General features: G+C 53.0%; 1 protein-coding gene across 1 annotated transcript in view; it reads left to right on the top strand.

Moving 5' to 3' along the window:
* The window catches only part of JPH2 (junctophilin 2), a 69,509-nt gene extending 53,556 nt beyond the window's left edge, over positions 1 to 15,953 (top strand). Inside the window, exons 3-6 of the mRNA XM_030309563.1 lie at positions 9,141 to 9,259; positions 11,079 to 11,758; positions 12,551 to 12,645; positions 13,792 to 15,953. Of these exons, the coding sequence (XP_030165423.1) occupies positions 9,141 to 9,259; positions 11,079 to 11,758; positions 12,551 to 12,631 (880 nt within the window). The 3' untranslated portion in view covers positions 12,632 to 12,645; positions 13,792 to 15,953. The remainder of the gene's footprint in view (positions 1 to 9,140; positions 9,260 to 11,078; positions 11,759 to 12,550; positions 12,646 to 13,791) is intronic.
* Positions 15,954 to 16,656: the final 703 nt, after the last annotated feature.

The following is a 16,656-nucleotide window of genomic DNA, read 5'->3' on the forward strand; positions in this document are numbered from 1 at the left end:
TCATTTTAATAGCAATGAGCAAGTGAGTTAGGCTCTCTGTGACTCCGTTTTCTCATTTGTACAATGGTGGTAGTACCTAACTCAACAGGCGGCATGAACCTTTAGGTCATTTCCCATTTTTCTTATTAGAAGCAATGCGTATGTATAGATCTGTACATCAGCACGAAAACTGGGAAACTCTTAGAAGAAAATACAGGAGTAAGCCTTTGTGACCATAAGTTAGACAAAGCCTTCTTGGATCTGACACCAAAAGCACACGCAATAAAAGAAAAAACAAAAACAAAACAGATACACTGGACTGCATTAAACTTAAAGACCTTTATGCTGCAGAGGATGATATCAAGAAAGTGGAAAGATGAGCCACAGGACGGAAAAATATTTGCAATACATGACTGGCACCATATCTGATAAGGGACTATGTCTAGACTATATAAGGAACTTTAACTACTCAATAATAAAATAGACAAAAACCCAATTTAAAAAAGACAAAGGATCCGAAGAGACATTTCTCCTGAGAAGATCCACAAATGGCCGCGAAACCCGTGAGTAGATGCTTAACGTCATTAGCCATCAGGAAAATGCAGGTGGACATTTCCCCAATGGCTAATGATGCCCCCACCACCATCACCACTGTCACCACCACCTCACAAACCACTAGTATGAATAAAATTTAAAAGATGGGTATAATAACAAGTGTTAGCGAAGATGTGGAGAAATGGGAGCCCTCCTATGTTCCGGAGAGGATGTAAAATGGTGCAGCCACTGTGGAACCAGCCTGACGGTTCCTCAGCCGGAACATGGACTTAACACATGACCCAGAAATTCTGCTCCCCGGTGGGCACCCATGACACATGAAAACATACAAACACACAAAAACTGGTACGCCAATGTCCATACCGGCATTATTCACAGCAGGCAGAAGCGGAAACAACCCGAATGTCCATCAGCTAAAGAACAGGTAAACTCAATACAGTTGTTGCACACGGTAAAATAACATTTGTTGGTAGAAAGGATTGAAGTATGGGGGCGCCTGGGTGGCTCAGTCAGTTGAGGGTCCAACTCTTGATTTCGGCTCAAGTCATGATTCCAGGGTTGTGGGATCAAGCCCTGTGTTGGGCTCTGTGCTAAGTGTGGAGCCTGCTTGGGATTCTCCCTCTCTCTCTCTCTTTCTCTGTGTGTGTGTGTGTGTGTGTGTGTGTGTGTGTCCCTGCCCCACTCACATATGCTCTCTCTCTCTCAAAATAAAAATAAAATTAAGAAGAAGAAAGGATTAAAGTATGGACACAGGTACAGAATGGGTGAATCTTGGAACAGTGTTCAGAGGACATATCCTTCCACAAGAATGCATATTTACATCCCAATTTATTGGCAGTCCATAGAATTCTGGAAGAGAAATGCTGGGAAGTGTTGTTATAATAGTTACAAAAACCATGATAATGAAAGCTAGTGTTTGTTAAATGCTCCGTCTATGCTCATTTCAGACTGTCAGTAATTTTGTGAAGTATTATTATCCCCATTTCACAGTTGAGGAAACTGAGACCGGTGAGCAAAGGTCAGATACCTCTAGTGTGATGGTGCTATTATTTAGACTGGAGCTTCTGCCCTTAACCCCTCTGGTGAGGGGGGCTTCCCGGAGGGACTTCGCCCCATTTGCCAAATGAAGTCCTGGGGCTGGGGTGGAGAGGGGAGGAAGTTCCCTCCTCTGTCAAGACTCACTGACCATGCCCCTGCCTACATCCCTGGGGGCTTCCTTCCAGGCAGCTCTCTGGATGGTGTTTGGACACCCCAGCTGTGGTTCCTCTCTGTGATTACTCTGACCATGATTGTTCTGGAGGAAGTGGCCACGGCCAGCCAGAGCTGTGGGCGAGGGGCTATTTTGGGAGAGGGCAGGGCAGTGGCATCTGAAGCATCCCCCACCACAGGAAGACACTTGGCAGCATTGTCCCTGCCGGCCACCTCTGCGGCCTCCAGAGAGGCTGGCAGAGGTTTGAGCTGGAGACTCATTATCTGCCTCTGTCCTGCAGGCATACCAGAGGTTTTTTGTTCTGAAGATTTTTTTTTTCATTTTAAAAACGAGAAAAGTTTTAATTTTTTTTTTTTAAACAACTCAGCGGCACGTGGTACATCCAGGATTTTTAGGCTTCTCCAAAAAAGTATGCTTATTTATTTTATTAACAAGCACTGTATGGACTTCCTGCGTCCGGGTCACTGCTCTAAGAGCCAGATGACTGTCCGTCCATTTACTTCTTACATCATTTCTGCCTGGTAGTTGCTGTTATTATCCCCATTTTACAGATGAGGAGACCGGGGTTCAGGGAGCTCAGACTTGCCAAAGATTGGTTGCAAGGGGGCAGTGCTAGGACCCCTCACCCAAGCTACCTAGCTGGAGTTTCTCTCTTCTCAGCGGCTCTCCCCAGCAGTTTAGAGGCTTTGCTCTGCATCTCTCTTCATCCATTGGTTTGCAGGGCTGTTGTGTGGTTGGCTTGGCATGGCTGCGTTAGGCTCAGGTGGCTGCTGGGTCCTATTGATCCCCATCTCTGGGCCCAGCACATGGAGGACCTGGCCCAGAGTTACTGGCAAGTGGTGGGGGTGGGGGTGGGGGGAAGCTTGGTGTAATGGGTAAGAGCTCGGGCTGATTGACTTTCTAGCTGTGTGACCTTGAGAAAGTGACTCCACCTCTCTGAGGTCATTTGTGTAAAGCAGCCATAGCACAGAGCTGGGCACAAGGGAGTCAACAAATAACAGATGTTAATAGTGTTACAAGTAGTCGAAGAAGAGACAGTTGTTGAGTGAATGCATTAAAACAGGGGTCAGTAAACCTTTTCTGTAAAAGAGCAGATGGTAAATATTTTTGGCCTTGCAGGTCACACGGTCTCTGTGGCAACTGCTTAACTCTAGACAATGTGTCAACACATGGGTGTGGCTGGGTTCCAATAAAACATTATATGGACACTGAACTCTGAATTTCATGTAATTTTCATGTGTCAGAAAATATCACTCTTGTTTTCTTTTGTTTTTTCAACCATTCAAAAATATACAAACCAGTCTCTGTTCACGGGCAGCACTGGCTGGCCCGCTGCTGCAGTTTGCCGACCCCCCTGCACTAGAACGTGAGCTCTGCAAGGGGTTTTTAGATGCTTGGTTTGCTCTTAGATCCACAGTACCCAGAATGGCGCCTAGCACTCAGTAGGCACTCCAGAAAGTTATATTAAGTGAATGAATCAATATATAGAAGTGGGTTTTGAGCTGGCCCTTTAAGACTGGGAGGGTGGACAGAGGGGAAGGAGCCTTCCAGGTGGGGGAACAGCCTGAACAAAGGCACGGAGTTGGGGATAATTCCAGCAGGTATCCCCCTTGGTCCATGAAGCCATCGATTCCTGGTGGAGACGACTGGGCAGCAAAGCTGACTTGTAGCCAGCAGTTAGGGAGCTAGGAGTGAGGAGAAGGAGCTGGGGTGCAGGGGATGCTCTCAGAAGCACTTCTGTTGGGTTATCGCCCTGCCCCTGTCCCAGAACCACCAGCCTTATTTTTAACCCCGCTGACGAAAGATAATCCCAATGAAATCAAGAAGAGTGACTGATCCCTGCCCCTCCCCCTGCCCCAGTTTCTGCTGATTCCCTTTCCCGTAGGTCAGAGCCATCCTTGGAGACCCTCCCCTAGCGGTCTCAGCCCAGACACAGTGAGTGGTCACAGGAGAAGAAACGGGTCCAGCATTTCCTTAGCAGGACCTGAACCCAGAGAAGGGATCCTGGTGCTTAAGGAGAAGCACTCAAGCAAGGCTCCCGGAGAGTTGAGCAGGCTGGGAGCTGCCCAGCATAGAGCTGGTTTCTCCGTCTGTCTACCAGCACATGCTTCTTAGACTTCAGTGAGCAGTGGAAGCCTCTGGAGTACTTCTAAAACACAGGTTCCTGGGCTCCTCACCCTGAAGTTCTGACTCAGTAGGTCTGGGATGGAGCCCGCGAACCTGCATTTCTGATGAGCTCCCAGGTGATGAGGGGCCAGGAGGGTGATGGGCCACACTGTGAGTGGCCCTGACCTACAAAAGCCTCTGGGCAACAGCAGGCTCCCCGCCCTCACCCTGTGAGCTGCCAGGGCTGCGCTGAGACGGCAGCTGGTGATACGCTCATCAGGACGGCCTCAGCGGAGGATCTGGAGAGGCTGGAAGGCTGTGCTAAGTGCCTTGGGCTTTATTTTGAGCGTGGTAGGAAGCCTTGCAAAGATTTTAAGCAAGAGTTGAGGCCTCTGGACGTCTGGATTAAGCCAGCCCACGATGCCACTGTGATCAGTTGTAGGGAGCACACGGGGGCTTTGAGGAGCAGTGACGCAAGGAGGGAGAGGCTGTGGATGCTGGAGCTTTCGCAGGACTAGGAGAGGGGACTTGGTGAGTGATGGCCGTGGCTGCCGCAAGGAGCCAAGGAGGAGGGCATGGGAGAACACGGGAGTGCCTGGCTTGAAGGGTGGCAGCCATTCCTGAGACCAGAGACCAAGGGGGTCAGCCGGCCAGACTGATGGACATGGGAAAGAGCAGCGAGCTTCCTGTGAACACAGCAGCTCTCACTGCCTTGGGCCGTGTGGCCGCCCCTTTCTCAACCCCTGTCTGGCTGCTCTGGGGGGTGTCCACGGTTGATCTCCCCAGATCTTCTGGGGCTCTATGTGCAGGCTGCCTGTCTGGCCTTAGGAGGAGTCCTGCAGCACAGCTTCCCAGGGCACCAAGGAAACAAGCAAGCACCATCCAGCTTGCGTTACCAAAAAAGGACATTTTCTCTGTTTGAAGGTTTGCCCAGCACTTTCCCTCCTCCCCCGACCTGGGGTTTCAGGTTGCCAGGGAAGTGTTTCTGGAAAGTTTAGGAGTTTGAGTCACATGCATTCGTGCGCAGGCAAATATGAACCTGGGATACGCATGTACCACACTCAGTTTTGATGTCATAAACCTCATCTCCCTCCTTCTTCTCCTTCATCACCTCCTCCTCCACCATCACCTCCACCACCACCATCACCACCATTACTGCCACCTCCACTCAGTCACATCGTGGCCTAAACGCTTTCATATGTTGCCTTTTAAATCATGAGTTTTCACAGCAACGCCAAGAGGGGGAAATTATTATCTCCATTGTACAAATGAAGAAACTGAGGCACAGAGAGGCAGAGCAACTCACCCAAGGTCCTGGAGTCATGGTGGGATCAGGACTAGGGTGAAGTGATCAAGGTCGTGCAAAGTGCAGGGTCTGATCCAGTCTTTATCTAAATTTTGTTCACAACTTGTTCATCAAGGATTTTTTGGCATTATTTTTGACTTTTAAAACATTGCTTTAAAACATTGTCTTCTCTTGCTTACTGAGTTTTTGGCATCCTCCTAAGTTTCAGCCCCAGCCTTGGCAGCATCCGAACTGGAATCCAAAGCTGTGCTCTTGACCGTTCCCTGTGCTGCCCCTCCACGCATACCTGTGCACATGCGTGAGTTCATTTAAGTGTTCATTTTCTTTAAAGTAAACTCTGTGCCCAATGTGAGGCTCGAACTCGCAACCCCGAGATCAAGGGTCATCGGCTCTACTGACCAAGTCAGCCAGACATCCCATATTTAGGAATTCTTTTGTCAGTAAAGAATTTTTTTTTTAATTTTTAAAAAATGTTTATTTGTTATTGTGAGACAGAGACAGAGCGTGAGCAGGGGAAGGGCAGAGAGAAAGGGAGACACAGAATCTGAAGCAGGTTCCAGGCTCTGAGCTGTCAGCAGATGCGGGTCTTGAGCTCACAAACTGCGAGATCATGACCTGAGCCAAAGTCGGACGCTTAACCGACCGAGCCACCCAGGCGCCCCTGTCAGTATAAACGCTATTGTGGCAAGGTGGCAAGGGCAGGGCTTGGAAATCACAGGGTTCTGGGTTTGAACTCCACTGTTCCCTACTGGGTGAGCGGACAGCCTGCAGTTAAAGGCACAGACCCTGGATCCCAGAATGTCTCGGTTCGAAATCTTCCTCTGTCACTTCCTGGCTGTATAAGTTTGCCTTAGTTCCTTAAAGCCTTGTGCCCTGGATTTCTCCTCAGTAAAGAGGGGTGGTGGTATTAATATCTGCTACCCAGTGTTATTGGGGGATCAAATGAGTTGGTTTCTATAAAGCCCGTGGCATGTGGTAAATGCTTTGTAAGTATTAACTATTATTTTGCATCCTTGAGAAGATACCTCTCTGAGCCTCAGTTTCCCCATGTGTAAAGTGCAAACAGTAAAAACTACCTCCCAGACATTTTGAGGATTGAAGGGGATAACGTAGGTAGAGGGCCTGTCCTCCCTTATTCCAGGTCCAATTCTATATACTGGAGACTGAGATGCAAAGACACACATCAGCTTCCTGAGGTGTGTCTCATCAGCAGATGTGGACACTCATTTGTTTAGTTCTCCAAAGCACTGAGCTCTTCCTCTTTCTCAGGGCCTTTGCACATGCTCTTTCTTCTTTCTGCCTTGTTGTGCCCACCTCTCCTGTTATGGGTCTAATTTATGTTTTTCTTCATCTCAGTAAATGTCACATTCTCAAAGAAACCTTCCCTGGTCCCACATCTGTCACCGATCCATTTGTCTTCCTGCTCTAGAATTTTTTTTTTTTTTTTTTTTTTTTTTTTTAGTATATGTGCTGTACCTTTTCTATATTTTCATGGCACTTCCTTCGTGGCACTTCTCACAACAGCAGTTAAGTTCTTTTTATTTAACTGCATTGTATTAAATACGTTTTGTTGTTTTGTTTACCTCCTTCCTGCCTTACTTGGCTGTGAGGGCAGGGACAGGGCTGGTCTTATCCTCAGGTCTCTGTCCTCAGTGCCCCGGGGTGGCACGTGTTCCAGAGTAGTGCTCGAGCACAAGCACTGGGCCTTATTGCCTGGGTTCAAATTCCTAGCTCCTGCACTTAATGACCCTGAGACCCAGGGCAAATTATTTAACCTGTCTGTGCCTCAGTTTTCTTTTCTGTAAAATAGGAAAAATAATAACAGCACCAGCTCCCTAAGGCATCATGATGATTACATAAGATAATCTTGATAATTCCTTCAGAGCTGTGTCTGGCCCATAATGGAGTTGTTATTTTAGTAGGTGCTTCTGGCTAGACTAACAGCTGAAAGGAACATCTCCCAGATCTCAGGTGTTAACACAATAAACATTTAAGTCTTCTTTAAATGTTCCACACTGAATGTTTAAACGTAATGGCTAAATGTTCCACATTCCAGTGTGGGACTGTGGGAAGGGAACTTCGCATTATCTATAATCATCTCTGGACCTCGGTTCCTTCCACTGTGTCTCTTAACATGGGGTTCACAGCGGGTTCTGTGGATAGAATTCAGGGAGTCTGTGAACCTGGATGCTGTCTTAGGTGAGATTCCCTAGAAGCAGAATCTGAGGTGGGGATTCTTGAGCAGATTATTTTTTTTAAGTGTTTATTTATTTTGAGAGAGAGAGCGTGTGTGCATACGCGAGCCAGGGAGGGGCACAGGGAAAGGGAAAAAGAGAATCCCAAGCACGCTCTGTGCTGTCAGCACCGAGCCCGACATGGGGCTCCATCTCAAGAACTGTGAGATATGATCTGAACGGAGATCAAGAGTTGGATGCTTAACCAACTGAGTCACCCAGATGCCCCATGAGCAGATGATTTTTTGAGGGGATGCTTTCAGGAGAGGGGAGGGTGACAGAAACAGAGTAGGGTAGGGAACCCAACAAGGATGTAATCTTACCTGCAGTCCCGCCTCAGCCTGACCCCATGGCAGGGGGTGGGGGAGTGTTCTGTGGCTACCACAGAGTTGGTTCCTCCTGGGTCAAGAGGGGCCTGGTGGGTGTCATCAGTCATTAGTTGTGAGCCGCTTGGTTGGAGTGGGTGGCCATTTGACCTCCGGAGCAATGTGGCTTCTGTTGGGTGCAATTTTCTAGGACAGTAATGAGCCATTAGCAGCCTATACAGGAGCTAGGGGTGGGTGCCTTTGCCCAGCGAAGGGATCTGGGCAGAGTGCCAAAAGTTTCTACAACAGAGAGGAAAATTATCTTATTTTTACTAACTTCTAACTGAAATTGAGCATTTGCTTCAAATTATGGAGGTAGGCAAAAAACCATAGTAGTACTAGAAATATCTGTGACTTGGGGCACCTGGGTGGCTTAGTCAGTTAAGCATCCGACTTCGGCTCAGGTCATGATCTCATGGTCCATGAGTGTGAGTCCCGTGTTGGGCTCTGTGCTGACAGCTCAGTGCCTGGAGCCTCCTTCTGATTCTGTGTCTCCCTCTCTCTCTGCCCCTCCTCCTCTTGCACTCTCTCTGTCTCAAAAATAAAAATAAAAAATGAAGAAATATATGTGACTTTGTCACTGGTATAAATCACATATACTTTCACATTACATTATTATTGTTGCAGATATCTTCTTTTAAAAAGGGATTTTATTTTTTTTTAAGTAATTTCTGCTCCCAGTGTGGGGCTTGAACTCACAACCCAGAGATCAAGAGTCACACGCTCCACTGACTGAGCCAGTGCCCCTACTGCAGATATCTTTGAAATACCCTTTATGCTAATCTATACTTTAAAATGAGTGTAGTTAATACGCTTGCTAGATATTTTGTTCAATGTGTTAATGAGGAAGGACCCAGACATTATATTACAAATTTGTTCCTTTAAGTATTTCGGTAACAGTGTGTCAGTATAATTGCGTCCCTTTGTAATCCTATGTATTTTATGCATTTTAAAACATTATTCTGAGGAGGAGTCCATAAGTATCACCAGATGCCAAAGGGGTCTGGGACCCAAAAGAAGTTAATTTCCCTGTTTTGGAGTGTTGGCTTTTCCTCCATCCAACCAGCACCAGGGCAAAAGGAGAGGATGTAGATTGCAGAAGACGTTTTCATGGGCCCAGCCTGGAAACAGCATATGTCATGTCTTCCCACAGTGCGTTGGCCAGAACTCGGTTGCCTGACCACACTGATCGCAAGAGACATGTGGCCTGTGTGCTCAGAAAGAAGAGGGAATGGTCTAGGGAGTGCACAGCAGTCTGGGCCACAGGGTTCAATACATATTCATTGACAGCCCGAGTGAATGAATGCTCTGGCCAGCCTATCTTTTGTGGGCAGAGGCCTGGTTTTCTGGAGGGATTCTGAGTCTCTACCATATTGTCTCCGTAGGACAAGCCACGCCAAGGCCAAAGCTGAGGCAGCGGAACAGGCCGCCGTGGCTGCCAACCAGGAGTCCAGCATTGCCCGCACTTTGGCCAGGGAGCTGGCTCCAGACTTCTACCAGCCAGGTAGGGCCACCCAGGGAGGGGACGGGCAGGACAGGGTGAGGGGAGGCCCCCAGGGTTGGACCATTTTTCTTTTTGTTTGTTTGCTGGAAAGCTGAGATACCCAGATGGGTTCACAAATGTCTGTGAGTCCAAGAACGGGGGATTGTGAAAGCATGGGATAGAGTGACACCAGGGGACTCATGCTGAGATCGTGGTGGGGAATCAGAGGCTCCCAGCTGCACATTGGCCCCACTCCTGGCTGCCTCCTCTCTCTGCTGCAGGCAGGGCAGTTGAGCTGATGAAGTGTGGTGAAGGGAGAGGTCTCTGTGGAGGAGGAGGCGTTAAGCCCTCCCACTCTTGCGCATCATTTCAGTTTAATCGAGTGCTGCCCGTGTGTCAGGCACTGTGCTGGGCTCTGGGGTACAAAGCCGGGATCCAGAATCTAGAGGAGCATTGAATCCTGAAGACAGCATATCAGGGCGTGAGGCATGTATTCACGTCCTGACTCCACTGCTAACCAGCTCAGAGACCTTGTTCAATTCCTTCACCTCTGTAAACCTGTTTTCTGATCTGTAAAATGGGAGTAAGAATAATACTTTTTGGGCAGCAGATTAAATGCACGTCAGGTGAAGAGCACACGGCCTAGTCCATGGCAAGCTCTCAATAACTGTTGGTGTTGGCTGTCGTCTCCCTTTCACGATTAAACTCCACACAGCGTACGTTCTGTGTGGTTGGAACGGGGGCTCTGGGAGCTCATAGGGAGCACATAACCCAGGGAGTTACATCTCCAGGCGGGGCGGTGTTAGAGAAGGCTGCCCTCGGATCAGTGGGTCTCAAACGTCACAGAACACTGGGCCCACCCCGAGGTTTTGATTCGGTAGGTCTGGAATAGAGCCCACGAATGTGATTTTCTAACAAGGATTGGGAAGTGCCAGTGCTGCTGGTTTGGGGCCACTCGTTGAGAATCACTGCACCATGTAGTGCTGTGTGGGACCGGCACATCAAGAGGAAGGGACTGTGGGTGCAAAGGCACAGAAACGGAAAGGAGTGGCAGGCGAGGAAGCTAGATGGTAAAACAAGCAGCAGAGGTGGTGGGAAATGCGGCTGCGGAGTAAGGATTCTGCAGCCCCTGACTCAGATACAGACTTGGCGCCTGGGCAGAGCAGTGGGAGCTCGGGGCGTGGGCGACCGTTCTCCACATTGAAGGGCTTTATGGCAAGTGGCACGATTAAACTTTTATTTTCTGAATGATATTCTGGCTGTAGCAAGGAGACCTCTGGGGACTGGCTGGGGGACCTTGGAGCCCAGACTTGTAAGTTGCCTCCCATCACAGCGCTCCCCCTGCTGGTCCCAGGAAGAACGACACCTCCCAGCCCCAATTTCACCTGGGCCAGGTCCTGAGCTTTGCATTTTACATGCATTTTTCAATTAAACCTTGCATTAGTATTTGTGAAATAGGTATGATTAGGCCATTTTTCAGATAAGGGAGTGGAAAACCAGTGCCACAGTTAAGAACATAAACTCTGGAGCCATTCGGACTTGGTCTGGGCCTGCCTCTGCCCTTTGTCAGCCTGGTGACTTGGGGCAAGCGATGCCACCTCTCCGAGCCTCCCTTTCTTCCATCTGTAAAAATGAGGCTAATAGCACGGAGCTCATAGCGTTGTTAAAACACCTCAACAAGCTACTGTTTGGAAATTGCTTGGCACAGTGCTGGGCACAGGCCAGGTGGTAGGAAGCTGCTGGCTGAGTAAATAAAGGAGGCTGGGGTTAAATGGCTTGCCCAGGGTCATCATTATTGGGACCGGGGTTCGAGGCCAGCCTCGCCGGTTGTTCCCGGCAGGTCCGGAGTATCAGAAGCGTCGGCTGCTGCAGGAGATCCTGGAGAACTCGGAGAGCCTGCTCGAGCCCCCGGAGCGGGGCCCAGGGGCCGCGGGCCCCCAGCAGCGGACCCGCGAGAGCCCGCAGCTGCACGAGCACGAGCCCCCCGGGCCCGAGGGCGGCCCCCCGTCGCCGGCCGGGACGCCCCCGCAGCCCAAGCGGCCCCGCCCGGGGGCCACCAAGGACCGCCCGGCGAGCCCGGGCGCCTGGAACGGGGAGCCGGGCGCCGAGGGCGCGGGCCGCCGCAGCCCCGCGCGGCCGGCCACCGATCACATGGCCATCGAGGCGCTGCAGCCGCCGCCCGCGCCGTCGCGCGAGCCCGAGGTGGCGCTGTACCGGGGCTACCACAGCTACGCCGTGCGCACCGCGCCGCCCGCGCCGCCGCCCTTCGAGGACGAGCCCGAGCCCGAGGCCTCCGGGCCCGACTCCGCGCCGCCGTCGCCGGCCGCCGCCCCAGTGCGGGCCCCCGAGCCCGCGCCCAACTCCCCCGCCAAGCTGGAGCCCAAGCCCATCGTCCCCAAAGCCGAGCCCAAGGCCAAGGCCCGCAAGACCGAGGCCCGAGGGCTGACCAAGGGGGGGGCCAAGAAGAAGGCTCGGAAGGAGGCGGCGCAGGCAGCGGAGGCCGAGGTGGAGGTGGAGGAGGTGAGTGATGCTTGTGGCAGAAGGAGGTGTCCCACGTTGGGTCCCCCAGGGTGGCTGGGCTCCAGGAGGGATTCCAGTGAGGATGATTTGGGGGTGGGAAGGGTGAGCGCACAGAATAGGGCAGGGAAATCCCCAGCAGGGATGTGGGCTTAGTCAAGTGTAGCCTGATCCCTGGAGGCATGGGGAAGGTAACTTTCACTGCAGAGTCCCGCACCTTGGGGCAGGGGACAGGCCTTTTCCTCTGGTCCCTCTGGTCAGAGGCAGTGCTTTGGGGAAGGGGGTGCTGGGAGCCCTAGGCAGCTGGGGATGGGCAGGGAGTGAGTGCATCTGCGGGACCAGGGGTATCTGAGCTGAGCACCAGCAGCATCTGCTACAGGGTGTAGCAGGGAGGGCTTCCTGGCAGTGGAGGAAGGGCCCAGTAGGGCTTATTAGAAGGGGCTGGGAGCTGCAAACTCAGGGACCAGAATGAAGCTAGGTCTGTAGGACCCATGGATGCAGCCCAGGGGGGATTCGCAGAAAGGAAGGCGTGTTCCTGGCTTCCAGTTCCAGTGCTGCCCACTGTTGTGCTTTGCGACCTGGACCCTAAATGGTTTGGTTAATCATTTCCCAGAATCCTTCCAGCCCTGATGGTCTGCTGTCCAGTTGCCCGACACAGCAGTGAGCAAAATGCGGGGTGCTCAGAGGAGGGTTCTTCCGAAGGTTCCTGTTCCTCTGTCCAGCTTTGTAGGGACTTGGGCAGGGGGTGTTTCAGAGGCCTTGGGAACTCAGGCAGCTTCTCTGCACTGCTCCCAGGTCCCCAACACTGTCCTCATCTGCATGGTGATCCTGCTTAACATCGGCCTGGCCATCCTCTTCGTTCACCTCCTGACCTGACCCTTGTCTAACAGGTGGGTCTACCAGGGGGTGGGAGCCTGTGGAGAGCTCTCGGCACCAGGGTGATGGAGGAGGGAAGTTGCCTACTGGGCATCTGTCCTGCGGCTCATTGAGGCCCATCCCCCAACAGAGGCAGGGACGTAGAGTGTGGATTTGATAGATGGTGCCTTCCCCAATACAACACACACACACACACACACACACCTCGTTATCTCAACACGTGCAGAGCACCTGCTCCCTGTCAGGTGAGCACTGGGGGTTTCACTCACTCGCTTGTTCATTAATGTATCACCATTTACTGGGCCACTTCTCTGCTGGGATTTAGAGATCCAGGAGGGACACACTCCTGCCCTAAGAAACAGGGTGAAGATGAAAGTAAGCCCTTAACTTACAGGCACAAGTCAGACATCCGGATGTCAGGCAAAACAGTTCTTGACTCTCTCCCCAGACCCTCACAGTCTCACGGAGCTTGCCTGGCATGGGCAGGCCCCCTTCTCTCTGCCCTCCCTTTCTCTCTTGACCGCTTCAGTCTGTAATCCCTCCGCCCCCAGCCTCCCCATCCCCCAGTCCTCCTTTCTAGAAACCCCCCCCCCCCCGCCCCCCGCTGCTGTCAGTTGTTTCCCCACGATGCAGCTGGGAGGGCTTGGTAAGGTCCTGGGAAAAGGAGGTTGGCTGGGCTGGCCTGACGGAAAGTGGCCCTCATGAGTCTCAGGGTGAAGTACTCACACCACAAATAAAATCTTTGGCTGCTGGAACCAGCCTTTACACCATAAAGCCTGTGCTTGGTGATGCTAACAGAGTTTCTGCCTCTTGCCCTGCTCCCAACCAAAGACCCCCTCCCTTGATCCTAGCTTAGTGTGGGCTGGAGGTTCCTACTCCGTCCCAGGAGAGGAGGAGAAGAAAATCCCTGTCCAGTCACCCTGCAAATAGCTGGTGACGACATTAGCCTGGTAGGTGCTGCCCTGGGGGATGAGTGCTGAGCTCTGCAGGGGCCTCATTTTACAGGGGATCTGGGAATGATGGCTGCAGGGACTGACAGCTTGTGACCTGAAGGGTGGAAGGCAGTGAGGAGGAGGAGGGCAGGGAAGAGCGTACCAGGCAAGTTAGCACTTCCTCCCTCCCTCCCTCTCTCGCCTGACCCTCTTGCTGTCTCTCTGCAGAGGAGTTCCTGCTGAGGATGTGAGGACCCGTCTTTCTGCGCTGCCAGGCAGGGTGGCCAAGGAGGACTGGACTCTGGACCTGGAGCCCCGGGATCCAGCTCACGTGCACACCACGTACATTTTGGAGGCCTCCCGTGGCGCCTATGCTGGGTGCCAGTGGTGCCCAGAGGAACAGAATGTGCTGGGGATCCTCCAGGAGCTCCGTGCCTGTGGCGGGGGAGGCCTCGAAGGAGGAGCCCCGGTCTCTTGAGCGCTCCTGTCCCTCGTCCTCATCCATTCCCTCGCCTTGCTGCCGGGGTCCCCCTTCCCTGAGCTTTCGTGTGTTTTGGGAGAAATCACTGAACCAGGACAGTAATATAACTCCCAGCCCCTCTCCTTCCACCCCTCCCCTGCTTTGTTTTAACTTGCAGCAGATCCCTGTGGTGGGCGAGCCAGAGAGCTGCCCACAGAGCAGAGGCCCTGCCTTCCGTGGTCTCCACGCAGCACCCACTCTGTCCCTTGCTTACAGACGTTCTGGATGACAACAGAGGAAACAGACACGCTCGGTTCGAGAACCCCGGGATACGGTGCTCCTGTCTCCTCCCACCGGTCCAGCTAGCTTCCCTGCTGGACCCGTAGAGGATGGGGAGACGCAAGGCACTGGAGCCTTTAGCCGGGAGGCCGCTGACCAGGTGGCCCCGGGGTGGGGGTGGGAAGCGGGCATAGGGGCAGTTAGGATGGCCCCTGTTCTCTGGCGTGCCTGAGCCTGAGGCTGGCATTGCGTTCAGGCTTCCAGTGTGCTCAGAGTGCTAAGGCTCACCCTCCAGGAGCCCTGGGGCTGCCACGATAAATCTAGCGGGGCACCCTGTGAATTGGTGTGCCGCTTCCTTCACCAGGGCCCATCGCCAGCTCAGGGGAGAGTGGGCCTTGGAAGCCCAGGCAGATTTCCCGGGGCGGACTCTGGGGCAGGTGCCAGAGACAGGCTTTCCCGGGGAGAGGAGAGCAAGTCTGGGGGCCCCGGTGGGTGCGGTCTGTTCGATACTAAGCCCCTTGTCTTGCTTGGCAGAAGACGGTATTTGCATGTAGCTCATTACAGATGTTCTGAGCCACCCCAGGCCTCCGCTCCCTTGTGCTTGGGGGGCCGGGTGCAAGCCGAGGGCTCGCAGGGACCCTGCACCTGGGAGGACAGAGGGAAAGGCTTCTAGGCCCCTCCAAACCCAGGGAGGATTGTGGCAGTGGTGTCCAAGCAGAACTGCCTCGGCCGCTCCACAGCCTTTGTGTCTGTGGACTTGGGGCTTCGGTGCCGTGGTCGAACCTCGAGTTTGCTTCTGATGAGAGGTCGGTTGTGCCTCTCCCCCTCAGTACTTGGGAAGCTTCCTTCAGCCCCACACTGGCTGTTTTGAGGGGTCCTGACGTTGCACGGGGTGGTTGGAATCTGGGACTGCATTTCTCTGGAGGGGAGCCCGTAGATTCCCCCGTCCTCAGCCGGCCCGAGGCTCTGCATCTGTGTGTGGGCTTTTCTGGACTCCAAAGAAATGACGGCTGGGCTGGGGGTGCTGCTAGGGCCAGTGGGCCCCGGGCCTCAGCTCTGAGACCACGGCCCGAGTTTTGGTCTGGCCCAGGGCTGGGGGCAAGCCTGCAGGCACCAGAGCTCCCAGGCCTACTTTTAGAGCTGGTGTTTGGGGTGACGGTTCAGGATGCTGCGGTCTGTGGAATAATAAACCTGCATCTGCTCGTGGGCTGCGGTGGGGCTGCGGTGTCTGCTTGTGGGCCCTGGTTGAGGGACTGGCCAAAGGGGGCAAGAGAGGCTGGGGGTCCTGTCTCTCTCACACACACAGTTTCTCTAAAACCTCTTGAGGGGCAGCCACAGGGCTTCAGTTCTGGTGGGGCAGATCAAAGACCTTCTAGGACAAACCCTGAATTTCTAAAGCAGACTTCCAGAACCTTCCCTGAGCAGCGTATGGTAGAAGAAAGAGCCCAAACTCTGAGGTTAGGTCTTCCTGGCCTGCAGTCCTGCTCAGCCCCTTGTCTTCTGTGACCCACAGTTTCCTCATCTATAAAGCAGGGGAAATAATAATAGCTATGTCCAACTGCAGTGAGGATTCCGCAAAATGTCGACGCTTATGTAGTAAAGCCCAGCCGAGAGAGAAGTGGAGAGATGGAGACATGGGTCATCATGGCTGCACACCACAGTACTGCCCAAGCCCTCTCAAAAGCCCTCTTGCATTTTGATGGAGGACCCCAGGAGTCCCAAAGGGGTGGGGATGTGTGGGGGTGTGTGTGTGTAGGACGTGGGAGCGAGGGGTAGGGGCAGAGGGATTACTGCATTAGAATCGCCTTGGATGGTTTGAAAAGAAGGCTCATCGGGGCGGGGGGGGGGCGGTGGGAAAGGGGTAAAAAAGAAGATAAAGAAGGCTCCTTCCTGAGCCCCCATTGGAGTCTCCCAGTCAGGGAAGGTTGGTCAGAGTCGGGCGCCCCCTGGTGGCTCAGGTGCCGCACACAGACCGTCCCAGTCCTGGCCAGCCGCAGCTCCGGGAAGCGCCTCCCGTCGTCTGCCACGTCCAGCGTTCATTTAAGGTGTCTTGTGCCAAAGGGGAACTTGAAACCACCCTGTGGGCGTTGTCATGGCCTATGATCACTGACCACTACCTTAGGGTCTTGGCAGGAATCTTCCAGGGCGGTAGGAAAGGATGCTCAGGGAGCAAGCAGAGGCCTCTCTGGGTATCTGGGCAGAAGGAACTTCAGTTTGCTGGAAAACAAGCCCAGGGAGGAGGCGTGAGCAGGGCTGGTGTGGGGGTGGCTGGGCCAGAGGGAAATGCAGCCCAAGCCCAGGCCTGGCCTCGGGTCCTCCACCTCCTGGGGATGGCTTGACAGCTGGAGGGCAGG

This window comes from Lynx canadensis, chromosome A3 (genome assembly GCF_007474595.2).
Source record: "Lynx canadensis isolate LIC74 chromosome A3, mLynCan4.pri.v2, whole genome shotgun sequence".
NCBI lineage: Eukaryota > Metazoa > Chordata > Mammalia > Carnivora > Felidae > Lynx > Lynx canadensis.